This window comes from Nannobrachium achirus (assembly GCF_963921795.1).
Source record: "Nannobrachium achirus genome assembly, chromosome: 21".
Taxonomy (NCBI): domain Eukaryota; kingdom Metazoa; phylum Chordata; class Actinopteri; order Myctophiformes; family Myctophidae; genus Nannobrachium; species Nannobrachium achirus.
The window spans coordinates 40,267,405-40,286,526 of record NC_137828.1 but is presented as its reverse complement, the minus strand read 5'-3'; the positions used below and the strand labels follow the sequence as shown (position 1 = coordinate 40,286,526).

General features: G+C 42.4%; 1 protein-coding gene across 1 annotated transcript; it reads left to right on the top strand.

Annotated features, from left to right (window-relative positions):
* Nucleotides 1–516: 516 nt before the first annotated feature.
* arl8 (ADP-ribosylation factor-like 8) lies at nucleotides 517–15,166 on the top strand. The gene is made up of 6 exons (XM_080751613.1): nucleotides 517–831; nucleotides 2,658–2,718; nucleotides 2,816–2,963; nucleotides 3,864–3,947; nucleotides 13,403–13,554; nucleotides 13,964–15,166. Exons 1-6 carry the CDS (start codon nucleotides 786–788, stop codon nucleotides 14,010–14,012), a joined length of 540 nt encoding a protein of 179 aa, XP_080607739.1. The 5' UTR covers nucleotides 517–785; the 3' UTR covers nucleotides 14,013–15,166.
* Nucleotides 15,167–19,122: the final 3,956 nt, after the last annotated feature.

Genomic DNA, 19,122 nt, shown 5'->3' with positions numbered 1-19,122 from the left:
GCTTTTTGTAAAAACGGTGTCGACTCGACTCTAGTCATCAACAACAACAACATAGTTCAACACACTGGTCACAGCTGCAGAAACTCTCAGGCTGATAACACCATAGATCTGCCAAACTTTTCAGCTCGAGACCCAAAAGAGAATAGACGTTTGCCCAGACCAAACTAGTGAAAAGAGCAGCAGGTATTTTCACTACTTAATAATTTTCACTTTAATATTTGTTCTCTAAATTATGGAATGTCATAGATTTTTTTCTCGTGAAATTATGTTTGTGTGTGTGTGTGTGTGTGTGTGTGTGTGTGGGGGGGGGGGGTCACTGAAGTTTGTTGTTAATAAACAAAATGAAATAAAAAAAATTAAGGGACCCATAAAAATGTGTCCGCGACCCACAAATGGGTCCCGACCCACTGTTTGGGAACCAGTGCACTACACACAGCCAAGTGAGCCAACCAACCAACCAACCGGTGGCGGAGGATCAGCCTTTCTGCGACGGATCTCACACACACACAAGAAAGGAATCTTCACCATTTTTAAACCTTTAAAATAGTTGTTGTTGTTTTTAGATGGAGTCCTGTTGGAAAGGATAGAAGCTCCAGCTCATGTTAGCCAGCGAAAGAAGCACATAACTACAGTGTGGACTGTGGATGAAGCTGAGCTGCCCACACACACACACACACACACACACACACACACACACACATTACGCGCATAACAGACAGTCACCATACTAAAAGCGTCCACACGTCCACACAGCTGGAACCACACCGTTATCGTCGTCAACAACAATGGGCCTCATATTCGCTAAGCTGTGGAGTTTCTTTTGTAATGAAGGTAGGTAAAACGTTACGTGAAACTGTTATGAACGGCTGCTGCCACTGTCCGCCGAGCCGTTCAGCTGGTGTTTTAGCTGTAAGCTAGCGATGAGCTAGCATGGCTTATTATCCAGCTTCATTATACCGTTGGACTAAAACGCATCGTTTCTACTGTCGCTGGACCGTTTTGACGTTTGATTTAACGTTATTGTTGAAATGAGTCAACGCTATTTTTGGTTGAAATTCAGTGATTTCAGTCAAATGTGATTTCCTTTCCCTCCCCTTTCGAAAATGCGACATTTTGTCAAAGTATAAGTAAGATACCAAAGCAGTAACTAAATTAGTTGACGTCGGTGTGAAAGGTATCTTGCCAGTGCCACATAGCAGAATAGATCATGCGATGTTAAGCATGATTAGGTTCTATATAAGCAACTTGTTGATAACGAGAGCATTTTTATCAAGCATTGAACCAACTGGCTATTAGAAATACACTGTGATGGGTTTATTTTTTTGTTTTTGACAATAATTAAATGGTCCCTGTCGTGGAATTCTGATCAATCAATAATCGATGAGGCAATTAGGAGAAAAGACAATATAATATCGTCCTCATCCCCAACACAATGTATCTGTTAAATCACAGGTTCATTTAATGTAAAGGTAGCTTCACTTGCCATTCTCTTTGCAGATGCTCTGTGGAGAATGGGAGATGATCCTCAACATAATGATCTCTTTGGTCCAATTCTATTGACCTTTTGTCGCATTTCTATGTGTCCAGTTCGATAATAGCCTTAGACTACTAATCCTATTTTCCAATTCTGGATTATAGTGTTCCCACTGTCAGCTTTCACTTGCTTAAAGAGATCTGAGTGGAGTTGTTGAGATGTACTGTAGTGGCATCCTATTCTATAGCCTGCTTGCAGTGCTTAGTGGCCATATATTCATTGTGTGTGTGTGTGTGTGTGTGTGTGTGTGTGTGTGTGTGTGTGTGTGTGTGTGTGTGTGTGTGTGTTTTTGTGTAAAATCCAAAGCATTGGACTGTAATGTAATTGCAAGTTTCTGTGTGACTGGACAAGTAGATTTTGTGTGAATTTTAACGTTTAATGTTGTTTTTTGGGAGCATCTTGGATGAGACTACATTCTCTGCTTAGCTCTATGCATGGCCACCATAGGGTAGCTTCTGTCTCACTAAGCAATAAACATGCAGTAATGCATCCTCCAACATCCTGCGTGTTGTGCCAAAAACTGTCAGAATCATTGGCCCTCTGACCAGACTTCCTTCCTCTCCATCCACCAGAGGCCTCAAAAGGTGGAAAAGTCAAAACCCTCCAGTGGGATATTCTTGCATGGACGTGCCAGCGTCGATTCCGCCTTTGGTCTGTCATGTGTGCCTGTTTGGCAGGCAGGTGTTAAAAGTGTCCCTTTGCATGGTTCTTACGGCAGTGTTAGTGGATTTATGAATGGGAGCAGCAAGTTGCTGTGGTTTGAGTCGTGCTTGAAGAAGGAGGTCTCGTTGCCTTTGAAAAGGCGAGTGTAGGAAGGAAGTTCAGTGTCCTTATGATTCTGAAAGGACCCACTGCGATGAATGAAAGGAAAAGCCTACAACGGAAATTGGCATGGCCTATACTTTACCACATTGCCCTGGCAGGATGTTGCCTTTTTTTAAACAAAGTAAATGACAATGAGGTAATTCATATATCCCACAACTCTGAGATATGGGTCGACTTTGGAAGAATGTCACTGGGTTACTAGGTTAGTTGAGTTGACTAAATACCTGTCATCTCTTCGTGGCTCATGTTACAAATCCGATTACCGGTATGTCAAATGTGTAATTTTCATATTTTGCAGAGCACAAGGTGATAATTGTGGGACTGGACAATGCAGGAAAGACCACAATACTCTACCAGTTGTAAGTAGTTTACAGCGCTGACCGCCACTCTCTATATAAGCCTGTATATTTGTCTTTGTTTACAATGATGACCTGCGTCCCTTTTGCCCCTATGCAGTCTGATGAATGAGGTGGTCCATACCTCACCTACCATAGGAAGCAACGTGGAAGAAATAGTGGTAAAGAACACTCACTTCCTGATGTGGGATATCGGAGGGCAGGATTCTCTCAGGTCTTCTTGGAATACCTATTACTCCAATACAGAGGTGAGTGTCTCTTTAAGTAACACAGATGGTAACCGTAACATGTCTGCTCATCCACACATGCATGATCAACTCTGAATGCCATTCCCATGTGACTGAAGCTCATTTAAAGCAGAATTGATCAGCTGGACGGGGTTATCCCTGTGGATTTGAATGAGCAATAAAACAGCACTGTTGTCATTGGAAGCGGGCCTTGGATGGAGTCTCACATTTTCAGCGCTACAGCAATGCGAGGCTGTAACTATAGCTGGGCTCTTAATCCCTAATAGATGTTGTCGGTGAGGGAGACAAAAGTAGTGGCCAGCAGCAGCAGTCCCCTCCCAGAGCATGGCAGCTGGCGTGTTTGTTCAGAGCACAGACAGCAGTTGGGGCGGCTCAAGTCAGAGGTCACTCATCCACAAAGGGGCCCATCAGAAAAGCAGAGCTAGGGTCAGAGCTGTGCAGTGTATGGACAAAGTGAGAGGAGGAGGAAAAAAAGAACACCCTGAACTGGGCTGTGTTTGCGACCACAGGAATTCACTTATACTTGTATATACGGCTCACACCATCTAGTAGTCTATACAGACTGTATATTATATAACACAACTGTAACATGATGCGGAGAGATACATATTACATATCAACATCTGCCAGCAGCCACCTCCTTACATCATTCTCACAGACAATAACTCTCTCCTATTCACTGTCTCTCTCTCACACACCTCTCCAAAATGAGATGTCCTTGTTCTTTTGTCATGTGTTGTCAGTCTCTCCCATTCAAAAGCGGAGCATTAGCATAGTAGTCACCAGTGTCAGGGCCAAAGCCATTGTGAAGTCTTCGGCCAATAAATGCCCACCCACTGCGCTCTGTTGTAAATGGCCTTTGAAAATGTTACTGTGATTTTTGCCTCCTCTGTTTTACAGTTTGTCATACTGGTGGTGGACAGTACAGACAGAGAGAGGTTGGCCATTTCTAAAGAGGAGCTCTACAGGATGTTGGCTCATGAGGTAAACCATTCAGAGTTCATACACAGCCAAGGGCCAGCAGAGGAACTTATAATATAAAAATATATTATATATAAAAATATAATCCAGGACGAATCTTGTTGTGAATTCTGCTGCTTTCCCCCCCTCCTGCCTTCAAAGTTTATCTTTATGTAGTTTTCTACTTATTGATGATAATATTGACGATTAGTTGAGAACTTGAGATGAACCTATTGTAAACTAACTTGGATTTTAGGGGGACCAACCGTATTTTCAAACCCCCAAACTGGGACCCTGATCATTCATGCATGTTCATATATGCACGCCCACATGTATTGTACGCACACCATAGGCACTTTCATCAGGATGGAGAACTATTATTAGACCCAGTGACCCATCTTCAAGACAACAGAACATGATAAACGATAAAAGCAGAATGACCAGGTGCTCATGGAGAAAAGTTATTTAAAAGTGGTGCTCCTGGATCCAGCTGGATGTGGGCACTCAGAAAGTTAAGAGGAGAACAGGCTATATTAATTAAAATGCCCACTGGCATTTAAGTCTGGCAGAATGTTATGTAATGTTACTACCTCAGACAGGCACTCCCACACAGGATTGATTGATTGAATACTTAACACAATTGTTAACAGTAGGTAGTACAGTCAAAGGTTATGCTAAAAGGATAACAAAGAAAATCCCCAGGGGGCTTGTTTCCATTGTGGTACATACAAATACACATTCAATACAAAGCATATTGGAATAAAACTCAGTAGAACCATAAGTTATATTTACAGAGAATGTGGGTGGGGGGCAGAGGATTCTGCTATCAAGGTGTTAAAGGTGATAAACTATGTATTGTAAGGAAAACATATTTTAGGTTAGTTTTGAGTTTGGGTAGGGATCCGCAAATGTATTTTGCTTGGTCAGTCCACATTTTGGTGGCAGTAGCAAGTTAAGCTGAAACACCTACAAGCTGGCCACACACACTATTGAAATCGGCATACTGTATATAAAGTACATGTCTGTTTAATTCAGTCAAAATAGACCTACAGCATAAGAAGTATAACTAGTGTAGACTTCAAATATACTTCTATTTAAACATTTTAATTGCCCCAAGTTACACATAAGAAAGCTGAGGAGCTATTTTATACATAACAGAACCAGAGCAATCCTTAATACATTTATATAACGAAATAGAACAATTTGGAAAATACTCAGGATACAAGATAAATTTCAACAAATCTAACGCGTGTCTCCTGCACATGACACCAACAGAAATGATGCACAACGCATATCCCTTTAACTGGACTCCAGAAGGGTTTAGATACTTAGGAATAAATATCACACCGAAACTGGAGAACTTATACAGGGAAAATCACTGTCCTCAAAAAATAAAAAGTGATCTGTGTAAATGGGCTACGATACCATTATCTCTATTGGGAAGAATAAATGTGATAAGAATGAACGTCCTTCCAAGACTAAATTTTCTTTTTCAAATGTTACCATGCTACCTATCTACAGATTTTTTCAAAGTAATAAATAGACCGATTTCAAAATTCATCTGGTGTAACAAAAAACCCAGAATAAAATTAGTGACTCTTATGAAACCAGAATCCATGGGAGGTCTTGGTGTTCCCAACCTCCAATATTATTATTGGTCAGCTCAATTAAGAAATGTTTTGTCATGGTCGTTGGGAAGACAAGACTCACAATGGGTCAGATGGAAGCTAAATTTGTTGACCCAATACCACTGGGCTCTCTTATATTTGTAAAACAATTTAATAAAATAAGAAACATAGGTAACTGTTTCACCATATCAAACACATTGCGTGCTTGGAAGGATTGTTCAAAAAAACTTGGTATTATCAACTGTACAACTTTGCTTTCTCCTATTCTTCGTAATCCAGACTTGGACAAACATTTAACATCAGTTAATATTCAAAGGTGGACTCAGTTGGGGATAAATCAAATTAAAGACTTGTTTCACACAAACAAGCAGTTAAAATCATTTATGGATTTAAGAACAGAATATGGAATTCCAAACACAGATTTCTTTAAATATTTACAAATGCGAAATGTTATACAGTCACTCAGGAGAGAAAATAAGTTAAGATTAGAATTATATGAAATAGAAGAAACATTAACACTATTAACCACAATTAAAGGTAAAATCAGTGAATTATATGACATACTATCCAAAGACTGTCAATCAGCTTTCTTACCTTTGTTGAACATTTGGGAGACTGATTTAGCAATGACATTTGAAGAAAACACTTGGACAAATATCTGTGATCGAATACACTTTTCATTTACAAGTAATAAAATCAAAGAAGCCAATTTTAAATTTATTCATACATTTTACCTAACACCAATAAAAATGCATAACATTTGTAATGATAATTCACCAAACTGTCCTAGATGTAAAACTAACAGAGGAACATTTTTGGCAATGTGAAAAACTAAAACATTTTTGGGACTCAATTCACTCATTCACAAGGTCTGTACTGGAAACGGAATTTGATTTGTCCCCATGTGTGTACCTACTGAACGATCTATCGGAGATCAGGATGGACATAAAAAAATATAGACTGTTAATTACCATAACATATTTTGCTAAAAAATGTATCCTTTTATTTTGGAAAGATGAACTGTCACTAGGGCTGGGTTCGGTAACCGCCGTACCGCCGTATCGCGGTATACCGCGGCCTACCGCGGTGTCAGGGTCCTTACCGCGGTCAAAAAAGACAAAAAAATAGGCTATTTTTATTGAGAACGAGCGAGTTTTAAAACGGGGGAGAAGCGAGGACCGCATGCGCTCCATGCCGCTCTGCTCTGGGCCGTGTACCACACGTTGGAAGCCGCCCACATACGTCACTCACACACACACAGTGCACGCAGGGCAGTAGAGTACGGAGCACAACTATGACGGAGCAGCAATGCAGCATATACTTTCTCTGTAATCCACTCGACACAAGGATGTTAATACATACCTTGTGTTGTGGCATATCTTTTTTTATTCATACGGATTACTGGCGGAGCGCGGGCCGCGTGGACAAAACCGAAAATGAAACTATTTTACTTTCTCCAGCTCCACCGCGTCGCACGTTGTGCTCCGTCCAGCGGCGCGTCGGCGATTTTATAACCTTTTCTGTCAAGTCTTGTAACTAAAACCTGTATATAGCAGCACTCAATCACTGTGATTTGAGAGTTGAGACGTGACGTGAGTTTACAGAATCACTGTACACGATCTGACTACCCTTCCTCTTCTGGTTTGTTCACATAGCTGTTTGTGTCTGAAAAGCCCAAGTAGCTAGCCTACGTTACTATGGTAACCCGACAGTGCAGATCTAAAAGCTCAGAACGCATCGCGGATGCGATGTGGTGTGAGCTTGTAGATCTGCTCCTTTGAAAGCCAGACCCGCTGTGCTGTACGGAGAAGTATATCTCGGGCAGTCAGGCTGTGTCGCCTCTCCACTGTGGAGAGGCGACTTTTGGGAAGATGATTGCGGTTACACCCCGCCATTCCGAAACACCGCTATTCCGAACGTTGACTTCTAACCCTAACCCTACCCCTACCCCTAACCCTAACCCTAACCCTTACCCTAACCCTAACCCTAACCCTAACTAACCCTAACCCTACCCCTAACCCTACCCCTAACCCTAACCCTAACCCTAAACCTAACCCTAACCCTGCTTCGGAATAGCGGTGTTTCGGAATGGCGGACCGTTGCCATGATTGCAATATTTTGGCTTATCGCCGAACCTTAATTAATAGATACGGGGGTGCGGTAATTACCGCAGTACCGGCGGTAAATGGGAAGACGGTAATCGCGGTAACAAAATGTCCATACCGCCCCAGGCCTAACTGTCACCCACCTTTGGGATGTTCCAAGAGCAATTAGCTCAACTATTACCACTGGAGAAACTGACTTTTGAAATACATAATCGAGGACTGATGTTCCAGGACCTTTGGTCCCCATTGTTCTCCCAGCTGAGAGCTGGGTCAACTATCTGACATGAACTGTAAGACATGAGTTGTGCACTTGCTGCTGATGTTGTTGTTGTTGTTGTTGTGCGATTGTTATTGTATTCTTTATTTTGTTGTTTGTTTGTTTAGTTTTGTTTTTGTCTGTTTTTTGTTGTGTAAAATTGTGCCCCTAATAAAAAGATTTATAAAAAAAAAAAAAAAGAAAGCTGAGGATCTCAGCTTGTAAAATATAATGGTTTTATAGGTTTTGTTTAGTCATTGGCAGAACATAGGCAAAGAGGTCATCATGCTAATTCTTTAGTGGCTACTGGCTATCCAAATGCGTCTGACAGGCACACATAAACAGGCAGTGAGTGGCAGTTTCTCATTCATTTTAGTGACGGAGGTCTCAACTCAATTCACCCTTTGTCAAGTCCCGCCCATTGTCCTGCCCCTCTCCACACCCATTGGTTGCTTTGACTTGGAGGGACATTCAGTGGGACATTCCATCCACTGCCATGTTAATTCAGTTGCTTCATATTGTTATTCTGTGTGCTCAATTCTAATTTCAAACTTTGTTTCAGTCAATTGGAGCTGCTCAGTGGCAGCATAGTGAATCAGCATGTTTTTAAATGTTTTTATTTCTCCAAATATTATGTTTTAGCTAATTCAACATAAAAAAGGCGGAACCAGGGCGGGACAAGGCAGATAGAGCCTGCTGGTTGGTCAGTCAGGGACCAACCAGGAGGCTAACAAAGGGTGAATTGGATGCTGGCATCCTTGGGATGATAAGCAGCTTGCAAAGGAAGAAAACAGATCCATTAGAGTAGTCTGTTGGAAATGTTTTTATGTTTGAATATCCAGCCAGTGGCCAACGCTTGTGGTACACCCTGACCCTACACCACTGGTTCCCAAACCTTTTAGCTCGAGACCTGAAATAGAAATTTGATGTCTCACCATGACCCAAGCTATAGTGAAAACTGCCTATCTGCAAGCTCACGTGTCACACCGTGATGCCTGGAGATCTGCTCTTTTCAATAGCCCTTTCCCTTATTTATTGTCTCCGCCAGGCCGACAAGCATGGCCAAGACTTATGTTTTGCACCCTGTCCGTTCATTCGTGTGTCCTTCTTTCCGTCTTTGGACAGCTTATCTCTGGCACTGTTGTGGCAGTGACAGCAAAACTGTGCATGCACAATCCCTTCTTTTTAATAGCACCACCAGGAGGCCGATTTGTGCAAAACACATTTTTACAGATTAACAGATTTTGTCAAAAAATCACGCAAATCGGTACACATCAGTCATTAAACTAAACAGGTTTTTCAGATTTGTCATATAATATTCCATTGTTATTGGCTTCGTGTGCAGGAGTGCTCCATGTTGAACAAAATGCCTCAAATCATGAACAATCATGATTTCCATGAAATCTTGCACACACATTTCAACTAGGACAAGGCCAAGGAAAAACTCCCTAGAGGCCAAGGAAAAACCTGTACCCTGCATTTTCCACATCTGCCTAGCGCCACCAGGAGGCTGATTTCTTTTGAGAGTTGCTCCTGGAAGCTAGGCTCCAACATGGCTTTGTCCGGTTCCCAAAATATTACGTGCGCCAAAAAATGTAAAGTTGCCCTAGATATGGCCTACATCTGGGCACAAGGTTTGTTGTACACCCAGGCCAGGGTCCCATTGGCCAAGCTTCGCACAACGCTCTGTGATTGGCCAGCAATCAGTTCAGGATAGTGATAAAGCGGACAAACTAGTAACTCTCATGTTATCTCAGAGTGAATACAAAGATGCCAACATTATCTGTCTTACAGAATCATGGCTGAACAGTTCATGTCCAGATAATTCTATCTCTGTAGATGGTTTTTGTATGATAAGAGCAGATCGAGAGATAGTGAAAAATAATGGCAAAATGAAAAGAGCAGGAGGTTTACTTGTTTATTTTAGCAAGTCTTGGTGCAGGGAAGAACACGCCACAGTGAAAAAAGTGATTTGTAACCCAGACATCGAACTACTGGGGGTCGTTTTGAGACCAATTTATCTACCACGGGAATTCTCGTGCGTTGTCCTGCTGACCGTGTACTGTCCACCTTGTGGCAATGCAGCGGTAGCTCGGGACACTATTTTTTCAACTGTGGCCAGTTTTCAAACGCACTACCCTAGCTCCCTTATTCTGCTGAACGGGGACTTTAACCAGGTGAATGTTGCTAGGGGCCTGTCTGATTTCTCCCAGTTTGTCACTTGCAAAACAAGAGGTGAGAACACTCTTGATCTCCTGTATGCTAATGTTAGAAACGCATACAGTTGCGTCTCCCTACCCCCTGTGTGTGGCTCTGATCACTTCATGGTGAAACTGGATCCCTCGTACCTTCCTGTTGTGAAGAGAGTGCTTCCATTCATCAGGGAGGTTCAGTGTTGGGCTGGGGAGGTGGAGGAGAGACTCAGATTTGATTTTGAAATGACAGACTGGGAATCTTTTTTCAGTGAACATGGGGATGATGTAGATAGCCTATGTCAGGTTATCACTGACTATATCCTATTCTGCGAGAAGGTGTGTGTTCCTACCAAGAAGGTTCGCTGCTTCTCTAACAACAAGCCGTGGATGACAAAAGAAATCATTCACCTCCTTAAGAGGAAAAGAGATCTGTTTCATGCAGGGGACTGGGAGGGCTTGAGGGTGGTGGTGGAGGAGCTTAAAACAGTCAAGGCTCAGGCAAAAGGGAGCTACAAAGCTAAGCTGGAGAACTCTCTGAGGGAGAACAATACGAGACAAGTGTGGGGTGGTTTCAGGAAGATCACAGGGTATGGCTCTGCCAACTCTACTGTGCCAGGCACGGAGGAGCTGGCAAACGAGATGAACCGTTTTTTCAATCGGTTTGACGGAGCTCCTGTTCATGTTCAACAAACAGCGGCTGGGCCAAACGGTGACCTCGGTTGCCGCCCTCTTTCTTCCCCTGCACCATCTCCCCCTCCCCCCCCCCCCCCACCCACCCTGATTCTCACCAACGAGCAAGTGAGGCGTCAACTCGGAAAAGTCAACACCAGGAAAGCGGCGGGACCTGACAACATCAGCTCTAAGGTGCTTAAGGCTTGCGCGGAGCAGCTCGCTGTCCCCCTTACGCATCTTTTCAACCTCTCCCTGAAGACGGGGAAGGTACCACAGCTGTGGAAGACCTCCTGCATTGTCCCGGTGCCTAAGAAGACCCGCCCCTCGGTCCTCAATGATTACAGACCAGTCGCCCTGACATCACAGGTCATGAAGGTCTTTGAACGGCTGGTTCTGAACCTCCTGAGACCGGCGGTCAGTGATCACCTGGACCCCCTTCAGTTTGCCTACCAGGCTGATATTGGGGTTGACGACGCCATCACCTTCATGCTCCATAAGGCTCTCACCCATCTGGAAGATCTGGGCAGCACAGTCAGAATTATGTTTTTTGACTTCTCCAGTGCTTTCAACACTATCCAACCGTCTCTGCTTGCGGAGAAGCTTACGCTGATGGGAGTGGACAAGGGCTTTGTGGCATGGATCACAGACTACCTTTCAGAAAGGCCACAGTCTGTGAGACTGCAGAGCTGTCGGTCTGATGTGCTGGTGAGCAACACGGGGGCCCCGCAAGGAACTGTGCTCTCACCCTTCCTGTTCACTCTCTATACATCGGACTTCCTCTTCAATTCCAAGACCTGTCATCTGCAGAAGTTCTCAGATGATACCGTGGTGGTCAGCAAGATCTCGGGTGACAACACGGCTGAGCACGATGGTGTGGTTAGGGACTTTGTGCAATGGAGCGAGGCTAACCATCTCAGGCTCAACGCAAGCAAGACCAAGGAGATGGTGGTGGACTTCCGCACCTCCAAGAGAGTCCCCCCGGTGCCAAGCACCATTAACGGTGAGGTGGTTGAGCTTGTGGATAACTACAAATTCCTCGGAGTACACCTGAATAGTTCACTGGACTGGTCGGACAATGCACAGGCGATTCACAGCAAGGGGAAAAGCAGGCTGTTCCTCCTGAGAAGACTGAGATCGTTTGGGGTGTGCAATAGGATGCTACAGATGTTCTATCAGTCTGTCATGGCAAGTGTCCTCTTTTTTGGTATAACATGTTGGGGTGGCAACAACAGAGCAGGTGACACGTTTAACCTAAACAGACTGGTGAAGAAAGCAGGCTCTGTCCTCGGGTCCTCTCTGCAGGGGGTGGAGGAAGTAACCAGTGTGCGCACAGCGAGGAAGCTGGATTCCATCTTGGAGAACTCCTCCCACCCCCTCCATCTAGAGATCACCAGTTACTGGAGTAAGAGAGGAAACGACCGCTTTACCTACCCAGGACGGAGATGTGAGAGATTAGGAAAATCTTTTGTACCGGCTGCCCTTAAGCTGTACAACGAGACACATAACGGACGCTTGAAAAGGTCTCCCTTCCTAACTTAGACTGACGGAACCTTTGCTGTATTGACATTGACCTCTAAGGAACTATTGCTGTATTGACTTTGACCCAAAAGGACCGTCCAGGAAGAGTGCTCATGTGCGTCTTGCGGTGACACGCTTCCTAGTTTCTTCTTTTTTCGCACTGATTTTTTTTTACTTTGCACTATTAGTTTGTGTTGGTAGTTTCTGAGTATTTTTGCTTTGTTTAACAATGACAGTGAGATACTTGTTTGCACTAACTAGCATTGACTGCTATGGTCTTTTTTGCAAGACACTTTATGTATATATACTTATATATTATTCGCCCCCTCTATTGATGCACCTTCTCTTTATTGGTACTGTACTGCTCTTTTTTTTGTTCTCTTGTTTCTTTCCCTCTTATCTATTTTTTCTTACGTCTCTGTAACTTTGTAAATAACTGTATACTGCTGTGCTACTACTGGACAACTGCATTTCCCCCTTGGGATAATAAAGGTATCTATCTATCTATCTAGGACGCTTGATGAAATTAACTCAGCACAGCTCACTTAACACTAGGTGTGATTTATTTATTTATTTACATTACTCCTTCAGATTTCATGGGTACACAAGATCTCTGTAGTCATGTGATCAAGACGTATCTCTTAGCTTTTGCATATTCCATCCTGATTGGCTGAGTTGGCCGTTTTGAACAAAATGATGCAAATCTTGAACACAGCGTCCGATGAAACTTTGCAAGCACCATCGCCTTCCTGCAAATGTTCTAGTTTATTTATGAAGTTCTATAGAAAATGGTTTAAAGTTGTTTCTTGTTCATGAAAAGTCAAGCATTTTGGAGGATTTCTCAAATAATAACTAAAAACAAAATGTAGGAAATAAAAAAAATAAACAGAAATCTACTTGTGACCCACACAAATTTAGTCCGCGACCCAAAAATGGGTCCCTACCCACTATTTGGGAACCATTGCCCCACACATGATTATATTCCACCAGTGCCAGTGGTTCCCACTGTTCTGCATGCACATTGTTCCCTGTCTGTGTTGAAACGGTGAATGTTTAGTGCATTTGGTTTCATTGTTCTCTGTCTGATCCTTGTGTCTGGCCTCAGGACCTGCGGAAGGCAGCTGTGTTGATATTTGCCAACAAGCAGGATATGAAGGACTGTATGTCTGCAGCCGAGATCTCCAAATACCTCAGCCTCAGCTCCATCAAAGACCACCCCTGGCACATCCAGTCCTGCTGTGCACTGACAGGAGAGGGGTAAGATGAGAGCGTCCATTTGCGCCCACACACACTCCCAATAGAATACCGAAGTTCTGATATCACTTCCTCTACCCCCTGGGTCTATTGGAATCCCCATAGGCATATCATATAGGAACTGTGTTCCAAAAAGAAACAAACCCCGGGACCCCACTTTGAGAACCATTGCTGTCTAAAGCATACAAACATCAGCAAGCAATTTAGAAGAGTTCTGAGTGCATGTTGCTCTATGGCACTTATAATATTAACATTTTGACCGTGACCTTGATGTGACAAGATCATTTGGGGGGGGACAAGTTTTTCATGAAATCTGTTAGATCATTTTTGGCATATTGATATGTTGGAATCCTGTATGTTTAGACTCTGCTCTGCATGTACTTTATGATCTTTTTGTATTTATTTTTTACAGTTTATGTCAAGGTCTTGAGTGGATGACCTCCAGAGCGGGACTAAGATAGCCACACCACTTTGGCCTTCTGTGTGACTGAGCGCCACCTGGTGACCAGGTGGTATAACAGCTTCGACTTACTGGCTGTTTTTTATGTTACACAATGACTTCAACAAAACTTCTACATTGACCTCTTAAAAGACTGCACAGGAAGTGGAGTGTTGCCAATTTGTGCGACCAGACCGTATCTGTTACAATGGAGCTGCTACTTCTCCCCAAGGATTTGTTTGGAAAATGGAAACTTGACCAGTAGTCACTCACATTGACCCTGTACTGACTGGAACTGGCAGTCAGTTTTACTGTGGAGAATGATGAGCCTGCGCTCAGTGGTGGCTCTAGTCCAAACATCATGTCAAAGGCAGCGCTGCGATGGACACTCATTGTCACCACTATATACATGGAAGAAAAGACTCCAGCACACCATCTTAATCACTTGCAAAAATAATAAACACAAAATGCCAGTGCGTAGACCATCATCTGGTCATCTTGGGATGAAGGATTCCAGAGCGAAACGTTGCAATTCCCGTTCCATTTTTATTTGCAAGTGTGCAAGCTGGTGAGCAGGGAGTGCTTTCTTCTACGTTGGTCGGCCATTGGGGTTGTCCAACACACCTGTCTATCTGCAGGTGACCACGTGTGCAAGAGTTTTGCTCGTTTACCACTACATACATATCATGTCACGGACACTCATTGTCACCACTACATACAGTACATATCATGTCATGTTACTTTTCTATCATATCAGAAATTGTTGATCATGATCAGCAGGAAGGCCATGTCATCTATGGTGCAGCTATCTGTCGGACTTCCACTACTTTCACAGCGTTTCGGTTATGTTCAGGACAGGAAATAAAAGAAATGGGACAAACAAAAGGGATTATGACACACCACAGAGGTGTTATCAAAACATTTGAGATGAACACGTGGAATTAAGTTCTCTGTTACATTGCACAGACCTGTTAATGGTTTTTAAAGAATTTCATATTTTTGTGTATTTTTCTCTTTTTGAACTCCATACTATTCAGTTCTCAAACCAGTTAGGGTTTTTTTTTTTTTACATGGTGTCAATTTCACAAGCTGCAGTGGTGGTGGATACAATGCCGTACTTGGTGTTATGCGGTACAAATTTCCATTCCTATGAACTGTGAGCGTCTACATGCACATTTTCAGTACACAACCCTTGGAACACGGTCAAATCTTCACAGTCATGTACTTTGCCATGTGAGGTTGCAAAGCATTTGGTTTAACCTTTTTTAAATGAAAAAGTATAAAACTCAGTTTTTTTTAAAACAGTATTTTTTATTTTACACTACATTGTGTCAATGCTGCATTATAATTTGTTTTTAATTTGTTTTATTTTGAGTGTTTTTGCTTCTGCATACTGTTAATGGGGTAGGTTGATAATTACAGTTACCATCTAGACCTACCGGTATTTTGTGTTCAGAGGTGATTGCTTTTTACAGATATGGTGCTCTACAAGTTTTTGTGGCTGATGTGGTTCATTTTAAGGTGAACATTTTCTTTCCCATTTACTATAGCCATTATTGCTTGTATTAACCAGCTTTCTTGAAATCCTTTTTTGTATTATTTGAATTAAGGGATCACTATAACCTTGTGTTAACCAGATGCAGAGCTTCAAAACAGCCCCAGTGCCCTGAAGCTGTTGGAAGTCGGGCTTCTGTATCAAATGTGCCACATAGTTTCCCAGCTTAAGTATGAATGCGATATTGTTTCTCCAAAGCTCGAGTTGCTTTCAGATTATCTTGACTCAAAAGGCCATCAGACAGTAGTCTTGTTACTACAGTGCATTTAGAATCCTCTGTCATGCTGGTCTGTATGTTGCCTGGAGAACTGCGGGTGCGATAAGTATCTTGACGGTTTACCTTTTTGGAATTTTACCCTCATTTCCCTCTTTGAGGATCAGGGTTTGTTACTCCGTAACTTGCAAACAAAATCTATGCACGTGTCACTTTGAGACCTTGTAAAACATACCTTCTTAGTTCCATAATGGCCAAACTGGGTACAAGAAGAAGCCGCCGTGCATGAGTTTAATTCTTAACTGGATTCTGAATCACAGTACTGACATATGTTGATATAAAAACATCCATCATGATCTTGGTCTTAGAGTATCTCTTGGTCGCAGTAATGGTGAAAATGAACATAGGATATAGAGACGGGGTGATAAATTAACGGAAATGGTTGGGTCACCACAGCCTACTAGAACAGCTTCAGTTGCACCCTAGCATAGACTGTACAAGTCTGGAACTCTACTGCGGATATGGAACCCCATTCTAACAAGGTGTTATTCCCTCATTTGGTGTTCTGATGGTGGTGTTGGGAAGTGAAACACTGAGGTGTTCAAATTTGGTTGAGATAACTGCGAAGGCCATGGAATATGATTGACATCATTTTCAAACAATTCCGTGACCCCTCATTCCCTGCGGATAGGGTATTATCATCCTAGAAGAGACCACTCCCATCCCAGGATAGAAATACGATTGCATCAATGTTCTCAGACAGTCACACTAATGCATGAAAATCCCGGCCATTGAATGTGTGTTTTTGGCCACAATTTTGCCATATTTGCTGATGCATTTCACTGTTGGCCAGAAAGCTTGTATCTCCATAGTTCAACTTTTCTTTTCAATGCTGACAAAATGGTGTTACCCAAAAAGGTGTAAGTAATTAATTGTGTGTGGGTTTTACAACTATTGAACCAATGAAAAGTACTAACAAGAGCTTGTTACTAAATTACATTGGATCCATTAGAACCCAAGTAATTGTTTTCCCATATCCTGATTCCTGAAAAGTACGTTTTGGACAGTTTCCACCCGACAGTGACAATATAATGCAGAGGTCACCTTAGGCACTGTTCCTATTGAACCACTATATAGCAACAGCAGTATTGATGACTGAAGCGATTGCCATCCGTGGCCCACTAATGAACCCTCTTTCACTTAGATCATCTATTTTTTCATCTTGATCCAAAATCAAGGTCAATTGGGCCTGCTCAGTATTTTTATACATGACACAGTCAAAGCATATTATAGGATGTTAATTGCTTGATTGTGTGCAGTGCATCTATGGAATCATCTGCATTTGTTACTACACTCAGTTATTCAGGGTTTTCCTTTGATTTGCCATCTGTCTGTACTTGTTCAATGTTGTTGGGAAATGAGGTAACTGCAGTACATGCAGGGTAAATGGGGGAAATACAAAGATCTTATCTCAATAGCATTAAGATATGTGTGGGTATTGGTTTACCTTGATGTCACAAAGCAAGGAAACTGGTGATGTATGGTCCTGGTCATGCTTCTTCTGTCTTGTGTTTTTTAATTAAAAAATGTATTTTGAACTTTAGCCTGCAATGCCTTTCATATTCAAACTGATATTATAATACAGGTACATTACAAAGAATTTGAATATTCTTAAAAAGTTATAAAAGAGGATAGGATTATGAGAAGTAGAGACACATTTGAAGGTGATACAGTTGATGTTGGGCAAGGTACATGCGTTATTGATTTTTGTATTATGTTTTTTAGACAATTGAACAACTGCTGAACGTGGAGTTACAGATGGAAACACACTCTAAGTTTTTGGGGCGATTCTGATAAAGTTGTCTGGATAGGTGTAACATACATCTATGTACTTTAATCATTACAAAATGTAAAAGCCAACATGTTTAACTTTCGACCTAACTGGTGATCAGCCTGCACTGCAGTGTTATGGAAGCCCAGGTTTGATTGTGGCTTCAGTTGGTCTGCTTTGTTGGGTCTGGTGTCTCATGATCTAACTCTTGAAAGAACCTCATATTCTCTATGCCCCCACAGAGTCTATCTATGGGGTTCAGGTCAGGAGAGTTGGCTGCTCAATCAAGCACAGTAATACCATGGTCAGCAAACCATTTCTTGGTATTAGTTTGAATAGTGCTGGCATCTTGTCTTTGGGGCTTTTTGGAGTTGGCATAGCCATTTTTTCATTAATTTACCACTCATCTAGTCTGAGAAAAGGGAGGTGGATAGTTCATGGAGAGCAAATCTGTATTGCTGAATACAGTCTGCAACCTTTAATTTCTGTTTTCGGAATCAGTGGGATTAAAATTAAATAGTGCTGGCTTCATGTCTTTGGGGCTGTTTAATGTGTTGCATTTGCATAAATGTAGGTTACCTACCTGGGATGAGAAAAGGTGGGGATAGGAGATAGAGAGTCTCCTGACAAGGAAGCCAGGTAAGGGTATATTACTAATATACCCAAGGACCCTGGCCTCCGCACATAAGAACAACACCACACAATAATGCTGTGTGGTTATTGCGACCGAAGGTCGCATATACTCTGAAGAACCGTGTCGCTTGAGTGTCCTTCCTTCCTTCCGTAACCTTCCTTCTGTATGGGAGTGATGTCAGTGTGATGTCAGCGAGTTGTGACATCACTTCCTGTACAGGGCGGCTACACGAAATGTGGATAACACTATATATGGAGATAGTCCAGTCCATCATGTCATATGGGACTACCGTCATAGAAAGTAGCCATTGTTAGCCATTGAAAGGATGTCCATGAAAGAATGTCCATCCACCTGGAGAAAAGAAAATGTAACAAGGAGGTGGCAACGGGGCGGCCAGATAAAGTTATTAGGCCTGGATCCAACTTTAAGTCGATGTATCAAACCGGTACTCGAAACGTACTTAGAATTTAACATATTTTCTAAAGTAAATATGGGGGCGGCTGTGTTAAGAACGTTTCGTTGTCAAGCTCAACGTTGGGCATTTGGACCTATACATGGAGAAATGGAGCGAATCTGTTTGGCCTAAACATGGAGATGTGGATAACACTATATATGGAGATAGTCTAGTAGTCCAATATGTCATATGGGACTACCGTCATAGACAGTAGCCATTGTTAATCCGGAGTCAATGGCTGACTGTCTGTACAGGAAGTGATGTCACATGACATACTTTTTATGCCCATATATGAGTCCTAACATGGAGATGTGGATAACACTATATATGGAGATAGTCTAGTCCAATATGTCATATGGAACTACCGTCATAGACAGTAGCCATTGTTAGGTCGGAGTCAATGGCTGTCTGTCTGACTGTCTGTACAGGAAGTGATGTCACATG

Excerpts from the sequence above, each read along its gene's own strand:
- arl8 (XM_080751613.1), top strand. The coding sequence starts at position 786 with ATGGGCCTCATATTCGCTAAGCTGTGGAGTTTCTTTTGTAATGAAG. Across the intron at positions 832-2,657 it reads GAGTTTCTTTTGTAATGAAG|AGCACAAGGTGATAATTGTG; the intron begins GTAGGTAAAACG and ends CATATTTTGCAG. Across the intron at positions 2,719-2,815 it reads ACCACAATACTCTACCAGTT|TCTGATGAATGAGGTGGTCC; the intron begins GTAAGTAGTTTA and ends GCCCCTATGCAG.